General features: G+C 44.8%; 1 protein-coding gene across 1 annotated transcript; it reads right to left on the bottom strand.

Annotated features, from left to right (window-relative positions):
• Positions 1 to 3,230: 3,230 nt before the first annotated feature.
• On the bottom strand, positions 3,231 to 16,878 carry CDH26 (cadherin 26). The gene is made up of 16 exons (XM_074605491.1): positions 16,846 to 16,878; positions 15,041 to 15,118; positions 14,834 to 14,956; positions 14,246 to 14,407; positions 12,792 to 12,939; positions 11,999 to 12,165; positions 11,699 to 11,827; positions 10,996 to 11,181; positions 10,536 to 10,804; positions 9,788 to 9,930; positions 9,306 to 9,539; positions 8,532 to 8,759; positions 7,241 to 7,365; positions 6,754 to 6,828; positions 5,616 to 5,699; positions 3,231 to 4,913 (listed from the first exon to the last, which is right to left on the bottom strand). Exons 1-16 carry the CDS (start codon positions 16,876 to 16,878, stop codon positions 4,704 to 4,706), a joined length of 2,394 nt encoding a protein of 797 aa, XP_074461592.1. The 3' UTR covers positions 3,231 to 4,703.
• Between the last annotated feature and the right edge of the window lie 1,223 nt (positions 16,879 to 18,101).

Below are 18,101 nucleotides of genomic sequence, written 5' to 3'. Positions count from 1 at the left end.
TTTCCGTTTATGGCATTTATTGGTTTGAATACTGAAAAATATATATTGGGATAGGTAAATTGCTCATGTGGAAAGTTGCATATTGAAGGCCAGTTGCAAGCATAAATCCCTTATTTGTGCTCAGATGTGTTCATCTGCTGGTGTAAATGGATTCTCCCACATGCCCTATACTTTTAGAAGTTACTTGAATAAAACCCTTTGGAACAGCAAACAGAATGAAATGAGCTAGACAGAGTACAATACAGATACGAAAATACAGAGATATCTTTCTTATCAGGCATTATTGCTGTCTCTTCATCAAAATAAACAGTGGACAAATAGAAATATTTCTATATACCGGACATAGGCCAATGCAAAAAACCCCATAAATATCTGCTTAAGATTTTCATATTAGCCTCCTCACATTCCCTTTTCTCAGTGCTGTTGTATAGCTATTAAGTGGTACTTTCTTCGCATGATCCTGATGAGGAAAGGGCTAAGTCCTAAGAAAGAAAACTCCTCTCCACTGACCATACCAAAATATACATTTTTATAAGTAAATTTGTTTTGAAATAGGGTATTAGTAAGCCTTCCTTAGTTTTACTTCTTGGTACTGGGAGGTCGATAACTGGCCTACTTATGCCATCTTCTGGATAATTACAGAACTGTCTTTACCCAGGAAGAGCCTCTATCAGGAAGCATTAGTTATTATCAGTGTCTTGAAATAATTTGCTAATTGAATCCCTGAAGTAATTTTCTTTCTTATTTTATAGAATTTAGAACAAACCAAAAACTAATGAATTATTAATAGCATATCATATTCAGGTGTTATGAATAACCAGTAGATTGTACAAAAAAGAACTTTGGAAGTGTGGTCCCAACAATATTGATATATTTAGTGAAGTTATGTTTTATGAAAAAATACTTTTTTATACTGCTATCTTACTAATGAGAGCCCCATTTTCTCAAAAGGCTGGGCTTTCATCTCTTGGGGATAAGTAGAAGGAAGGAACAGCTGTTACTCATGTTGCGTAATACGGTACCGGAGAGAATGTGCTACAGCTGCACTTCGCCACTACCGCGAGCGCACGAGGTCTGTTCCCTGCTCGCCCTCAGAAAACCTTGAGAAAAGTCCCCAGCTTTGCCTACGGGTTTTTTTAAAACACTAATCCAACACTCTGCTACTAAGTGTTTAATTATTAGGACTGTGAAATACAACAACACATAAGGCAGTAATAGAAGGAACTAATTATAGCCCGCTCAGCATGTGGTTTACCCTTCACTAATAAAATCTCCTGTCATTTATTTGTCCTTTAAATGACTTCTTCTAATACCTTAATCAGGAAAAATGGATCCTTCAGAAGGGAGAAAATGACCCCAAAGTGGCACAGAAAGATTTGATTAAAACTTATACTCCTCCTGTGGCAGCCTAAAGGTCCCGGGGGATCCGCCATTGCTCAGCAGAGTAGAGGAAAGAGCAGACAGGGAAAACGCTTTCTGTCTGAGGCAGAAGTATTTTATTGCTAACGTGCTGACATCCACTCTCTGCGGGACCAGCCTGTGATCAGTCTCTCCTGCTTCCTTTAAAACTCCATGTCAGAACTTTGGTTCCAGCGTGATTAGTTTCCCCTTTACTGATTGTGTGTCATTTACTTTTAAGTAAGATTTTTATAAATGAGGCAAAACAAAGACAGAGCTGAAGATTGTGCGGAGATAAACATTTGTGCTGCTGGGACTCCCACTGACTCGGGCACAGCAGGGGCCAGACGTAATGGGGGTTCACAGGCCTCGTGATTAGAGCTCTGGCTGCGACCAGGTAATTGAAACACCACAGCCCATCACCAGCATTTACAAACCAGCAAGCCACGGAGGTACTTAGTTTAAAGCAGACCCTGAACAAAGCCGAGGCTTCACACGCTCCCTCTGCCATCATGTACGAGGAGAACATATGCTGGGGCCATCGATAAAATATACTTGTGCTTGCACAGACAGCGCTCCCCTGACACCAGCCCGGCGCCCTCCCCGAGCAATGGCCGTTTCTGTGGGGCTGTGGGGACGATGGACGAGCTGCCGGCCTGGCTCCGGCGGGGGGCACCGGGCAGATGCAGCGGGGCCTTGGAAGAAATATGGCGAGTTGCCTTGGCTAAAGGTGCTGTCCCTTGGCCGAGGTTTGCTGCCAGGCACTGGGGGAGAAGGGGCCGGTGTCAGGCAGGGACCTCGCACCAACCTTCACATGGACATCTGGAAGCTCCCTCAGTGACCGGCAGCCTGACGGCCCGCTGTCACCCTCCATGGCGACAGGGCAACAACGGTTTTGAGGCCCACAGCCTGCTTGGGGTATCATCACAACACTCGGGGTGTTGTGTGGCACAAGGAAGCACGCTGCCTCCAGACACTTTCCTCCCTTTCTGCCCCTGATGTGGACCTCAGCCTGCCATGGCTGAGCCCTTTCCTGACTAGCTGCCCGCGGTAGTGTCCTAAAAAGTGTGATTGATGCAAATGTGTGATGTAGGTGAGAAATGCTCTGATTTATGCCACATTTTCAGTACTTAGTAATCATTGTGTCTCATGAAAGCCTCTAAATAAACCTTTTTGATTATAGTAAATTAGTAGTGGAGGTATTACCTCATCAGCATGGGCCTCCCCCTGCCGAACTCCACTAAAAAGTTACTGGTGTCTCAAGCACACGTTTCTAGTTTTTAAGACAATGGGAAATTAATGAACTCATTTAGGTTTCCTTCACTACGATTTGAGAAGAAATATCAACTCAAACCTTATGCACAGATGAAAAAAGAAGTAATTGTCACATGGCGCTGCGACACAGAGCTAGAACGCCAGGCGTTCCGGAGCCTCTGTTGGGTTCTGCTGTTGCCCCGATCCCCCCGGCTGCTGCCCCAGGGAGTTTGCCGGCCCGTGTTTGGGCAGCAGGGATGGTAAGAGCTTTCAGCAGTTCCAGCGCTCACTTAGGTGTTTGTCGTTCCTACATACAAGTACTCGTTCCTATTAAAAGGCACATAGTGATGTTTAAAATATGAGAACAATCATTCAAATGAACTGAGCCCCTCGTTCTGCACTCACACGGTATATACAGCTCCCGTAGGTAAAACGGCTCCTTTTTTCCCATGCGAGAGAGCGACATTTTTTTCTGGCAGTAGCAACTGCGGGTCCGATCACATCTAATGATTTGGTGTTTGTCAGCATGCCGTGCTATAGCCCCAACACACGTTTACACGAACAATAAACACACAGAATACTTTCATTACTATTTTTAATCTTGCATAATTTTCAGAAGAAATAGCAAAACACAGCACAGTTCTCATCTTACCAATATGGTTATAGTTTGCAATAAAAAAGTCATCATGGTTATTAGCAGTGCTGTTAGATCACTGGCCTGATTTGAAGTCTTCCATCTGGAATTATAAATTAAAGACAGTTTATTGGAGTAGTGATTTTTTGTGTAAACAGATCCCGCTGCTGGCATTTAGGAAAACTTAGCTGCCTGCCACTCAGTCAGATTCTTTTATCGCACTTGACTGAAGTTTCCAACCTTGAATTATTAGTTAATAACATCTGAGCAAAAGCGTAATTTATTAAGTAAACTTTGAAACAGAAGAACAACGCCTTAGCTACCAGACTTAGTGCTTGCCTTAGGCAAAGGATTTTTCTTTTAGCGCAGAATTGTAATGGAACAGAAGTAAAATTTGGGCCTAATTCCATCTCTTATTGTCTGTATCACTTACCTAACAGCAGAATACCATCTTCTGAGCTATTCTTTCCTCATTCGTGTATCGTGACACCGACAGCCATCATGCTCTAACTGAGCACAGGCCAACTGCACACACTCAGACACGCACAAACCACAAGATTTCAAAGTAACACATCCGTGGTCTCCATAAAGGGACATTTGGTACCATCCTTTCTTTATCGTGCCATCTGATTTATCAATGGTGCTTGAGGAAACCCATGAATTTCTTCATCACGGTCACTTGTAGCTAATTGAGAGAAGGTAGTTATTCGAATGAAAGGAATAACCATAACTTGTCCTCTGTCAACAATTTCTTACCATTTACAGCATTTACAATAGTGTAATAACACTAACAGCCACCAGATGCCAGCATAAGCAAACAGGCACTAAATAAGGGCCTCTTTTATGCTAAAAGGCGAGTAGGGAGCAGACCTCAGGTCATGCTGCAGGTACAGTCACGCTAAGAGTAGAAGAGCACTTTCTCCGAGGTGTTTCAATGTCATATAGGAATAAAAGATCTGATCAGCAAGTCAGATATGCATGGCATTGTACTAAAGTTAACCTTGGATTTAAAGAGACCACTGGACTATTGCTGGCCTAGCTGTTAATTGCCTTTTCCGTTCAAAACTGGCTTATTTCCATATGGAACTTTGACTGGAATTTCCAGCCTAGTAGATGTCTTTTTTTCCTTTGCATACAATATTGAGGATCCTTAATATCAGATATTCTATTGTGTAAGTCTGCACAGAATATGCCAAAATCACTCCACCATCTCTTCAGAGTGGAGTGGCCCTTCCAGGCACGTCACGTTCTTGGCGGCTGCATGCGAACAGTGCAGGCAGGAAGAACCAAAGGCCAGGTACTCATGGTGCAAACGTGCCGCAACGCTTTCTAGCACAGATGGGTCTTTGTTCAGAATTTTTCAGTGCTTCTGCCAGAAGCCTTTACAACACCATAAAGTAGGCACAGCCTTCTGAAATTAATTGAGTGATGGAAATCGCTTCTCACAGATTTCTTCCAGAACAGAAAACTTTGGTCCAAGAGTGTTCAAAAAATCAACAGGCAAGTCCTCACCGCCAATGGAGACAGAACAGAAGGAGTTACTTCGCCCTAGTTCTCCTTCCTCAGCGTATCTGTGAGGCTCATAGGTGGCCCTGTAATCTTCCAGACTGTTTTGCTCATACAGTTTCTAACGAAGGGAAGAAACAATGCAAATCATCATGGAAGCTCCTATTGTCCTTTTGAAAATTAAAGTAATTCATGATACGCAAATTATTCAGGTAAGCCAGGAGGTTACAGTGAAGAGTTTGAGTCTTTCTCTCACAAGAAAAAGTTTTACTGAAACTCTCAGCTGCACCAGAGCCTGAACTTCCCCTAGAGTACAAATGAGGCAGAACGGAGCATTTCATCTATCCCGGACCAGCCAGCGAGCAAGTACGCCTGAGTGCGTGGGGGCACGCGGTCTGGCCCAAGGAGGCACGGGGGACAGGCCTGCGAATGTGCAGCGGCCAGGCAGGACATGGCAAGAAGATTTCCCTGCTAGCCCGGAGCTGAAAGAGCAGGCAACCGCCCTTTAACCCTGCACAGTAACAGAAAGCATTTCAGCCCCACTTCCCCCTCTTGAAGAATTTGTTAAGAGGTGACAGACCCCAGCCGTGCAGTAACTGCTGGGTGACCAAGGCAGCAAGAAGTCTTGGACACAAGAAGTGTTCAACAAGGAAGAGTCTTCAGTGTTTCCCCATCAAATACGTCCCTTGCTTTTGACTGTAATGCTTCTCAGATGTGGGCTGAGAGAGCAGCTGAAGCCATGGCAGCTTTCCAGTTTTGCAAGGCTTTTTTCCTATTCTTACAAGCCAACTTGACAAAGAGGGGTTCAACACTCATTTCTTACCTGACCCAGTATTTTGTCCACTCTCTGTATCATGCAATCAAGGTGTCTTACTTGGAATGTCTCATACCTCGCGTACAGGTCATCCTGGAAGACAGACATAGCATCTCAGGTTTCACCAGCATAAAGTCACCTACTAACATTTCTTTCAGATAGAAATAAATCCAACTATTTCTCCCTGCTACACCCACTTCTCTTGTGCTGTCTTCTCCAGTTACATTGCAGCTTTTCTGCTCAGGGACTGTTTCTTCTTATGAGTACATACTCTATGTGCACATGGAGTCACCAACTGTAGGCATTCTTCATAATCTCCAGTAATTAAATATGGTTCCTCCTCTAAATGTGCTGGATTCCTTTTCATTAACGGCACCAAACATAACCTCAGAACTTTATAACGTCTGCTCACACAGGTAATCCCAGCTCCTAACTATGGTTTTAAGGATTGTGGAATTGGGCTCTCACATACATAAAAAAGACTATTTTACATTTTCTTTGCCTGCTGTAAAGATTGTTCTCAGAGTCTCTCTCTCTGCGTACCTATGAACAGAACACATGGCAGTCGTCTACTGATGTAGACCAGGCTTTCCTTCAGGCCTTTTCGTTACAATGAAAACAGACGCCTGTTAGAGAATATAGTACGAAAAACCACAGACCAAACTCAAAAGCCTTCAAACCCCCAGAATTACATCTTCAGTCATAAAAAGTCATACTTATAAATCCTGTCCACACTTCAAGAGTATGTTAGGTAGAAGATGTTGACCGGTGTGTTTTTGACGGATATCTGAAGAATGGTGGTTCCATTTCACTTATATCAAGAACTGAATAAAATCTTGTGCATATCAGTTCAGGTACTGTGATAAGAATTTTGGAAGAAACTGCACTTCCAAATATTTAGAACAATAACTAATTAATGTTATTATCACATTAACTAATGTGAGTCTCAAACTGAAAGCTGTTAGAAAAAAATAAGTTGTCAACAGTATTTTAAATAGCAGTGGAATCTCCAACAAGTGACACTTATTTTCTAATTGAAATCTATTGCATTACGCTTCCCACTATTATTAACACCAAACCTCATTCTTTGGATTACCAATCTCTGCGGTATAAAAAAGGGCATTTACATCAGGGAACAGGCAGTTACCTCAGAAATTGCTTTTTCTCTAACCTCCACGGGCACAGGTGGTAGAGCAGCATGATCCATAATATCCAGCTTAGCCTGTGTACGGGGAGAGGGATGGTATTAATAAGAAACTGAACGAGGCTGTGAAGGATCACACTTTTGTGCAGTCTATTCCCTTTTTCACTTTCATGTACTAGTGTTGAAAACAGCAGTGTGTGCAGTGTGACAAGAGCCGATGTGCCTCCTCCTCTGTTGGATTCATCAGTAGGATGAGGCACCTGGGAAGGTCCCGCTGATCCTGAAAAACGGTAGGAGCAATAATAGTCTGTCACCAGAGCAGCATTATCCAGTCCCTGCAGAACACCACTCCCCAGATATGCTTAGTGGCAAAAAAGCTTTATTCTGCTCAATTCTAAAACCAGAGGAAACACAATAAAAGAGATGGCTAGTACCGGATTCAGCCACACAGCCCTGGTGGGGTACCGTGAATACACGCTCTCGCACTTACTTGAGACAAAGCCATTCTGCTCTCTTCATTGTAGTTGATTAAAGTCTGTTCACCCTCTTGAAGTGGAGCAATGGCTTTGGTTTTAGATCCTGGCGTGTAAAACCGGCAAAGCAGAATACTGGAAACTGTTGAAACAAGAAAAGGCATGGTGAAACGGGCATTGCAAATGGACGTGTATGGCTCCGTGCAGGGGGCTGGGGAGGTACCCAGCCCAGTGCCACACGAGCAACTCGGAAACCTCCAGCGATGGAGCCGGGCAGATGCCACGCTTGGCCTGCAGCGGTCAGCCTGCTTTAGAAAGGCAAGCTGTTATCTCCAGAGCCCGGCAGTGAGCAGGCATGCCAGGTCACTCACGGATAGCCAGAGGAACCGTGGTCAGATAATCTGTTACATTTCGCTTCAGATAAGGAATCATCAGTTCACCTCTTCAGCAGTAACCAACATGAGCTACTACAGAGGAAGCAGCTTAGAACAAACAGTTACTGATTCCTGTAACCCTACAGGGGAAATTCATTACTTCCAGTTAGCCAGGGTATGGGTAATGTCAAAAAGTCAAGTATTCAATTTTATTCAATGCAAATAAGAATATGTACTTTATTGCACTAGAGTTCAGCTTAACAACATATTTGTATTTGCCAGTCATCTTCTAGGCACAATATAATAATGATTTTCACAAGTAACAAGCTGAAAAATTCCACCTGTAACACTGCATTTCTGGTTTTTTTAGTTTAGATATTTTCTTTTTTCCTAAGTTATATACCTGCATTTATTGTTGCTCATACAATAGTATTCCATGCATCTATGTTATCTTCCCTTTTTCTCTTCTCTATAATACACAGTCCTCACCTTTTCACATCCCAACCATGAGTGCAGATAAGTTTCCCTCATCCTTCTAGTGTCTTTTACCCTCTGTTGTCAGCCTTGGATACCACCTTCCTCTGCATTACACATTGTACCATAGTGCCTAGTAATTTGAAAGTTTTCTTGACTATGCAAAAAGATCTTTTTGGTTACTAGATGGAAATGGCAATGTCTTGTGTTGGAAAACTAAGGTCTTCCTAAAATTTGAAGAGAGAATGTGTCATGCACCAGGATACATGGATGGAAGCACCATGAAGAGTGCAAGTATTAGCGGCTTGCACCTTGGCTACGCTCTACCACCACATCAGGGCAAATGCTCTTTCCTGTTAAGGCTGGTAGATTTTAGCACACATTCATGAGCCGCAATTGCAGTGAGATCCAATGGGCAGACGACAGATAACTTGCACACGTAAATTAGGAGGTTACTTACCCAGCAGTAGTAAGAAAGTCAACAGTATTATTGCAATGGCAGCACCTCCAAGCGTCACTGCTGCTTGTGGAAGTGGTGAATCTTTACATGTATGTCCATCTGGGCAAAAGCAGAGCCTGACATGCTGGTTCTGCCTCATAGAAAATCCTTGCCTGTCCTGAATAACGAGGGGTACCAAGTAGCTACCTTGTGGGAGGCTTCTTAGCATTAGAAGTTCAACTGACTCCCCTAAAAAGAAGACAAGCAAATTACTTCAAGGCTCATAGAAAGAAGTCTGACATTCTGCAGTCCCTTCTGTTGATAATCGAAGGGAAACTCATTTGCACCCCAATTTCAAATACTTTTTCCAGCCTTAACGCACCATAGTAAGTAGGACAAAATGACATCCCACTTCATCACCTTGCTGAGCCTTCTGGGCAAGCAGATCTGTCCCAGTCTTGCTGCATCCTGACATAGCTGCACTGAAACCTCTAAAACTCATTAGGAAGTTAATCAAATGCGGCAGTCGTTCCTCAGCTGTCGTATCCCCCTTTCTGCAATGTGAGCACATCGCGTCTGGTCCCGTTCTCAGCTGAGATGAGGAACGATGTAACCTTTTTTCAAATTGCAGTAACTTTATATTTTGAAAGCTGTTCTTCCATGTCCTTTCAGTCTCACTGAGACTAATCAGTAACAAACCATAAAGGTAAGAGACAGTGAAATAGCCAGAAGGCACATTAAGTGACAACGAACTTCTCATGAAGGACAAGAAAAGACACGAAAGGAAGAACTCACCAAAGTTCCTTCCTAATTTCCAGTTATGCTTCACATCTTCGGAGTCCTCAACCAGCTCAAATGTAAATGGCCCAGAATCTGACCGGACTGTAGCAGACTGAGCTCTTATAATGAGAGGTGTCCCTTCTTTTTTGTCACACACATCTAAAGAAGGAGCCACTAATGTTGGCATATGATCATTCATGTCAGACAAGTAAAGCAGGATGGTGCCAGTAGCAGTCTGTGGTGGAATACCTAGACAGGAGTAAAGGAAACTGAAAAACACTCATAACTGGGTATGGACAAAAGCCAGTCCACTGGCAGGATCTCTGTCTGGTTTATCCTACTAATCACATATAACGCCACTTTTAAACGTTAGGGTATTTGTTCTGCATTACCATTCTCCACTCAGATCCTTAGTCTTGCTACCATTTTATATCTAACATGCACCTCATCTCAAACAGGCCAAATACTGCTTCAATATTTTCTGACTGGCTACTCACCATGATCGACAGCGTGAACGATGATGGTGTACAGGCTGTTGTTCACATAAGGAGATTCTTGATCGAATTCTTTTGCCACAGTAAGAACTCCAGAATTCTCATCCACACTCAGCCAGCCATCTGGGTCATGGGCTAGTTCATATCTTAAAAAGAAAGGAAAAAGTTATAAGTGCTGTATTCTCTTAAATGAATTTTGGAGAATAGAAAATTTCTACTGCACCTTTCTTTGTCCTTTTGAGCTCTGTAGGTATTTTTACTTGTTAGTGATGCTTACTTTTGTTAACGCTACGACAAGCTGTGTATTTCAACGCAGCCACCAAACAGTTCCCCATAGAAGTCCCCAGACCTTGTACAGGCCCATCAAAACTGTTCCCAGGGGCTAAGAAAGCATCTAGTTCCACATCAGATGATTACCATTCTTACAGCCAAGCATACCTTAGTCCTTTCTGTGGCATCAAAGTTTTGTCATAAAAGTAAAATACATAAATAATGCAACCTGGTTTTAGGCAAAACTATTTGGAAGACAAAAGAAACATTGAGCAACCAAGGACTGATTGCACCTTTAAATCCTGTCTTAGAGAACCAGCTATCTGGATCTGCAGTAAATCTGCACCTCTAATGTATACGTTCATGTAACTGTAAAATAGATGTGTATGTATATTCATATATGTACATATACCAAATTAAACTTGAAAACCTCTTTGTATTCCTAATTCTTATTCTGAGAGTTAGAAGCATCTCCACTTACTTTATCTTATTTGGCACATCACCTGGATATGTGGCAGGATACCTTCTAAATACTCTCCCAGGCTTCATTGAATCTTCTTTTTGGACAATAAGTATAGGAGGATGAAACCTAGGAGCACGTTGTGACTGTAAGACCATGATGTTCACAGTTGTATTCGTGGATTCGAGGCTTGACATCATCACAACGCCATTTTTACACAAGAAGAACGGTTCTTCATTTGCTACAGAAATGACAAGTTTCACCTCAGAGTCATCTTCATAATTGAGAGGCTGAAAACCCCAGACAAAAGTCTGATTAGCAGCTATGACCTTTGGTTTGGCGATCATCTCTGTATATCGGATGAACGCAGAGGTGAGCTGAGCCCACCAGACTCAGCCGAGATGCTAAGCTGTTGGTCTCGTAGTCAGACTGGCCACGCTACACGTTGCCACGCTGCAGGTCATCTGTTACTGCTCCTTACCTTGATAATACTCAAAATGCCTTCATTTGTGACTGGATCTGTCTCAATGGTGAACTGTTCCTTCTCATTGCCTTCCGTTACTCTGTATTTTGCTCTCCAGGCTGGAGTGTTGGGAGAGTCTTTGTCTTCCACTTGGAGCCGTAATGCCGACGGATGTTCCTGACCCGCCGAAATCTGCAGCAGGTACTGGCAGGGGAAAGGAAAGCAGTAAGGACTATTCCTGTTCCCCAAGAGGAAGAAGCTCAGTGCCCCCACCCTCAGCAAAGGCTCCGCAGGCAGAAGGTGCCGCAGACCCACCGTACCCACCACCCTGCCCAGCCTGGCGCAGAGCCTGCGGGCGGGCAGCCTCGGGCCACTCAGGTTTTCGTGGAGCAAAACTAGGAGGGCAGATTGTAATCAGCACCTTAGCTCCGCAGATGACAGAATAAGCTTGTCTGTCAGCATCCTTAGGGTAAGAGAGAGACAAAAGCCCTCTAGTGATGCACACAGAAAACTAACAAAGTTTTCCACTCTCTATAGCCAAGCATTCTTTTACTGTCCACATTTTTAAGAGATATTTCTTCTAGCACATAAAGTTCATTTGCAAGTGTTTTGGCCTCATTCTGCAAGTGTCTGAGGGTTCCCATTTCCTGAGTGTACTCAGCAGTCTGAAGGACTGAACTGTATTTAGGAGGTTCAGTAAAGCAATAATGATTTTCCTTACATGATCCCTAGTAAATTCAGGGAGGTGGTTGTTTGCATCTTCAACAGCTACATTCACTGTTGCAGTAGATGAGAGCTGGGGAGTCCCGTGGTCACTGGCTTTAATCAGAAGTGTGAAAGAGTTGGCAGTCTGAAAAACAGAAGAAAGGAACTTTCAAACATAGCTCAGAAGCAGTTCCTGCGTTTTGCCACTCACAGCTGCAAGGCTGGATGTGAGACTCTCCCTCCCCTTACAGCTGGCTAATGTGTCGTGAAGGTGTATCATGCATTAAACGACAAGAAGCTGCCATATGTACATCACCTTATAATCCAGGCATCCTGTCGGAAATATTGATCCTGTGGTAGGATCAATATTAAATGTGAATCCATCTGGAAGGGGCATTTGCATACTTAGAGAATAGGACACCTGAGAATTCACAGTGCCGCCTTCATCTTTGTCCAAGGCAGTAACTTGGAAAACTGGCTCATCTAGGATAAGAATTGAGACATTAATAGAAGTGTTTAGTCTTGACAAGGAGTTTCTCACAGGTCCTAAGAACACCTGTATCCTCTCCTGGCTATGGTTATCTCTGCCAAGACTCTGGCCTCCACCTCACTTGGGGAGCAAATCTGCCAAAAGTCCCGAGAGACGATAGAGAGAGTTATCACACTCCTGAATTTACTTTATCAAAACCATTCCCTAGCTAGTTGTGCCAGCTCTCAGCCAGCTCCCGAGGAGTTGGCACCATGGCCACGTCTACACATCCCGACTAAGTCTTTGCATCTGTAAACTGTTTGTCTGACCATCTTGTGTGAAGCAGCGTGCTTGTGTTCAGATTAGTCTGCTGAAGTCCTGGCTTGTAGTTTAGAAGAAATATCTTAGGAGTTTTCCCAGCACGTCTCCACCGTTATGCTAATGTACAGTGCGGTTAATCAGACAAGAAACCAAGAGGCAGGAAACAGTCCTTCGCAGGACATGGTCCCTAAACCCATGAGTGTTTAAGTGAAACCTGGGGAGAACAGATTTTGAAAGAAAAGACAAAGAAAGACAAAGAAATTAGAAGGAGAGCAGTGATACACAAACCAGTGGTATCCCTCGTTTGGATGGCACTTACCTTTAGTGTGGTTCTCTCTTATTGTAACACTGTATTCCTCCTTGGGAAACTCAGGTGCGTTGTCATTAATATCTTTAACCTTTATCTTGAAAAATAAAGGACGGTCCAATGGTTCACCAGTTTTTCTGTACACAATATCGAAACGTATCTAAATGAGCAGCGACACAAACATCAGAATGGAATAAATGGTATCATTTAGACATCAGAATGGAAACTTTCAGTTTTGAGGCTGCGTCAGGCATATTTGGCTAGCATTTGGCTTTGAGTTGCATCACTAAGTCACTATTTCACCTTTCAAAGGTAGTTGATTCATCAACATCATCCTGTGCATAAACAATACTTCAAAAAAAACCCCAGTACCTGGAGCTGGATCTGGGTTATTTGAAATGACTGCCTAATATAAAATACATAAATATCCTCGGGGCCAGACAAAAGAATGCTTTCACCTGTGCTTCCCAATTCTGAAGCATTTATTTGAGTAGTACATTTCATTTTCTAAGATGTTCTGGCTCCGTATCTATGAATGTGCAGGGGATTCAATTCTGAATGCTGAATTCTCCTTTGCTTATTTCATAGAATCACAGAATGGTTTGGGTTGGGAGGGACCTTAAATATCACCCAGTTCCAAGCCCCTGCCCTGGGCAGGGACACCTCCTGCTTTCCTGCTTTAAAACCCAGCCCGGGGCATCTGCCCTGGAACAGCCACCCGGCGGGTGAGGGGGAATAGAAAGCTCTCCAAAATGTATCTTCTCACTGTGGAAGGCAAGACCTTGCCCAGAAAGCCACATGGAGCAGTAACTCTCCCTGGGGTACCGGCGAGACACAAATGGAAATCATCACAATAAACATAAGGAGGCCACAACTGAAGACTTTTTGCAAGAGGAAAACAAACCCACACTCACTTGCTTCATTCGTACATTTGTTATCACATTTCTTTCATTACACTTACTGCTTACGAACACTTTTCTGATTTTTAAGGAGAAACATATGCTTACTCGTATATAAAGTTACAGTAATACAGCTTTGCAGCTCCTCCAGTATTATCTATTTTTTGGTAATGCGTAACTGTTTGCTTCCATTCTCTTGCTTGGGAGTTTTTGGGTTTACAACTCAGTGTTCTGGCCACTAGAGCTGTAACATACCTGCACTCTCAGGGCAACCTTTTCGTTTTGTACATTATGACCAAAGGTCATACCAAAAAAAAGAAAAGATAAAAAAGAAGCGTACAGATATTTGTGGAAGTCCAAACATGTGATAAAGGTTTATAATCGAGAGTGATGTGGAAGTTACCTATTGGTCTCTGCTGAGACAATCATCTTAGCGTTTATTTAGAGGTTCAAAATAAGAAAAGGAGGTCATAAAGCTGTGTGTCTCACTCGTGTGAAGCATCTAGCCATGAAAAAGCAATTAATATTTGCCAACAGTCTTAAGTATTTTTTTTTTAAGCGTATTACCTGAAAAATTGAGGTCTTTTCTCTGTCAATGGTACGATGCACGTACACATGGCCATTTTCGTCATCTTCTATAGAAAACAATCCAACCTCTGGAGGTTCATTTACCCCAGGTCCACTGATTAGATATTTTACTGATGTGTTAAATGATTTGTTATTGAACAGCTTTTGAAAAAAAGAAGTAGCACAAAGTGGTGTGAGTAGGGAAGATGAACAGAAATAACAAGACTTCAGCCCAATTCCCTTCCCGCCGCCCCCCCTCCTCGGGGGCCCAGCCCAGCGCGGGTTCGCGCCCCGCGGTGGGTTCACAGCCCTGGGCCATGGCGCTCTCAGCTCGCCCACGCCGGCGCCGGCCTTCCCTGAGCATGTGCAGCTTCCCGTGGGAAGGAGCGATACACTCTCCCACCACACAATTCCACCCAACGCTGGGTAAATAAGACAACTTTGAACAAATAAGGTTTTTTTAAAAAAGGTGCCGTTTGACGCACAGTTCTTGCCCCCTCCCACCTTTGGCATTTTAGTGTGGAGTCTGTGGCGATTGAACACCCTACTGAGGCTCTCGTGGAACCCTTACAAAGAGGTTCTTTGTACCTGCCCAGCGTATTTTGGGAACGGGCCTTTGTCCTCCTCTTGAACATCGATGGTGGTGATAACCCAGGTCCTTTTTGTACGCTGTAGAGGACGCAGACTGTCCAACTGATAAGAATCTATCCACTATCGGATGAAGAAGTGTATTTAGTGTCATAGTTTACATATTAACAGTTGGGTATCTATTATTATATAATATTGACTACAAACCTGAGTACTCTTCTTTCGCACGGCTTGTCTTAAACTGACATTTTCAATTTCATGAGAAAAACTGCTGGCAGCAGTAACCTTGTGGGGAGAAAGAAGGGATTGTGAGAAGTGTGGTTAACTAGAAACCATTGCTGTGTTGTCTAGGAGGACTTTGGCTTCGCAGAAACATATTGATTCCGTTTTGACAGCATTGTATTAAATTGTATCTAACCCCGGAAACTCCACAAACACCGTCCATCTCATTCCAAATGAACTGGCATGAAAGCTCGGGTATTAATTTTGCTGGTTGGGTGATGCCAGTCTCTGAAACATGCGAACACCGCATTTAACCGTCCGGGGTGTTATCTGTGTGGCTTTTCTCAAACCAAGCATCTCCAGTTCTGAAACTACCCACCTCCGCCTCTCTCTGTCTAGTGCTCCTTTAGACCTTGTCTGGTATTGGCAGGACATAAGTTTGGAGAGTATTTCAGGTTCTCAGGTGACTCTAAGTGTCCCAAACACACCTGATTTACCAGAAAATGAACACTGGACCAAAGTCTCTAGTGCAGATGAGTAAAATAAATTGTTGAGAATGGTGACTGCACCCTAACTGGCAGGATTTGCCCTTTTATCAGCACAAGCTTCCTACGCCAGCTTCAAACACTGCTTTTTACTTGAAATCTTTCGCCCCAAAGGAGTCAGACAGACCCAGATTACACTGTTGCCATCAGCTCCCAGGTCAGGCATACACCTTCCTCCGAGCTCCCACTGCTTTCCTCGGAAAGCTTGGGGTTTATGACTCATCCATCACATTTAAAAAATGCCACAGAGCTCTTCCTGCCTAGACTCGAGCGAAGGTCGGGCCTTTACCCCATGACCTTTTTTTCCTGAAGAAACGTAATAAAATTGCCATGGTTATAAATTTGCCAAGCAATGGGGGTTCACCAGTAACGCCTTGGAGCTGCTCTGTAGAGCTGTTGTGCAACCTGGGGAAAACCTCCGTGATGTAGAAGCAGCCAGCCAGGCTTAACCTGACACTTGCACGTAGCATTTATTAGCTTTGTCCCAGGTTGAGCTCTGTTGGACCCCCCCCAACAAGCTGCTTCCCCCTTTGTGTATGTGTAGCCACTTTTATTTACATTGGAAGCTTTAACTGTGTATTTTAGGGCTTGCACACTCCTCCATGTGCACCAGTTGCCCAGCGATGGCTTGGGCTGTTGCTGTACCCGCTCCAGCGTGGGCTCTGCTACACGGGAACAACCCAGTTCAGCCCCACGAACCCCACAGCAACACCGGTGGGAATGCCACTGAATTACTGCGGCCTTCCAGTCCCTAAAGGGGCTCCAGGGAAGCTGGGGAGGGACTCTTGATCGGGGAGTGGAGCCATAGGACAAGGGGAAGGGTTTTGAACTGAAAGAGGGGAGATTGAGATGGATCTCAGGCAGAAATTCTCTGCTGTGAGGGTGGTGAGCCCCTGGCCCAGGCTGCCCAGAGAAGCTGTGGCTGCCCCATCCCTGGAGGGGTTCAAGGCCAGGTTGGACGGGGCTTGGAGCAACCTGGGCTGGTGGGAGGTGTCCCTGCCCAGGGCAGGGGCTGCCACTGGGTGGTCTTCAAGGTCCCTTCCCACCCAAGCCGTTCTATGGCCGTCAGCCCAGCAGAGCCAGCACTGGGCGCCGGGCGCTCCGCCAGCGCCCTGCTGTCCCAGCGCGGGGAGCAGAGGGCCCCGCTCCTGGAAATCCCCTTCCAGGAGCCCCGAGCCCGGTGCCCGCGGGCAGACGAGCGCCCTCCGCGGCGGCTCCGCAGGGAAGGGGCCCGCCCGCACCCACCTGCAGGAGAAGCAGCGCGGCGAGTCGCTCCATGGCAGCGGCGCGGAGCGGAGCGGGGCCGGGCCGGGCGGGGGTCGGGCCGCGGGGCGCCGTGCGGTGCCAGCGGCTTCAGCGCGGACGGGGTCCGCCCGCCGGGTGACACCCGCGGTGGCAGCGGCACCGCAGCCGAGGAGGACACGCGGTATTTCCGCCTCGACAGGCGGAATTTAAACCCCAGACTGTCGGTTGTGTCCAAGCCAAGCCAAATGACGCACGGCCCGGCCCGCCCTCGGCGGGGGCTCGGTCCGTTCGCCGCCGCCCCCCGCCCCAGGAAGCCGCCGCCGCAGGTTTTTGCCCGTGGTACAGCCGGGACAAAACACGGGCCTCGCCTTGGCAGGTCCCTGGAAAGGCCGCTTCCTAATAACTTCACAATTGTTTGCAAAAACACTAACAGGCAACTTTATATTTATTGGGAGCGGGGTTCATCCACCGCGCCCAGGAGCGCTGCTTTTATATTACTTCAGACTTTGAACCAAGAACAAGCTCTGTAAAAGCTCACTTGAAAGCTGATACAACCAACACTGGATTGTCCCGTTCATCCCAAAAGCCATCAAGCAAGTATGAACTTCTACACCTGAAGCTGAACTTCCCACCTAACTTGTGAAAAATACATCTTAAATAAAACTACATAAAGAAGCGGGAAATGAAAAATCAAGTCTTATAAAACCATGTAAAAAGAAGACGATGGATGGGTATGGGGAAGGTCCTGGCTTCTATGAAAACAACTTTTGCAGCATTTTCCATTCTCCTGTATTGCTTTTTTAGCACTGGGAAATAAGGGAATTTAGTGCTCTGGAACTTGTGAAAGGAAGACTTAGGGAAGAATTGATCTTCTGTTGAGGGGAGAAGAAAAGCAATACAACATGTCAAATAAGCCACAATGTTTTACATAAAAGCGAGCGTGGGGAGGAAGGCAGGCAAATGAGCTGCTGAGATTTGCTATTAACGGGAGAAGTGACAGGCTCAAATAGCAGCCCAGGACAGGATGGTTCAGACATCGGGAAAACTCAAACAGCAAGAATGTTCTGATTGTAATATTCTTGTGCGGTATCTCATGGAGTTTTGCAGTGCTTAGTATAAAGATTACAGAAGTAGCAAAGCAAAGGGATTTTCAGCAATAGGAAATGCCATTTTTTCCCCTTTGAATTTCTCTCTATTTTCCTTCTGATTAGTCTCAGCTGAGCATATGAAGACGCAGTATGTGAAGTTAAGTTAAA

Source organism: Larus michahellis, chromosome 12 (genome assembly GCF_964199755.1).
Source record: "Larus michahellis chromosome 12, bLarMic1.1, whole genome shotgun sequence".
NCBI lineage: Eukaryota > Metazoa > Chordata > Aves > Charadriiformes > Laridae > Larus > Larus michahellis.
This window is presented reverse-complemented; position numbering and strand designations above follow the sequence as displayed.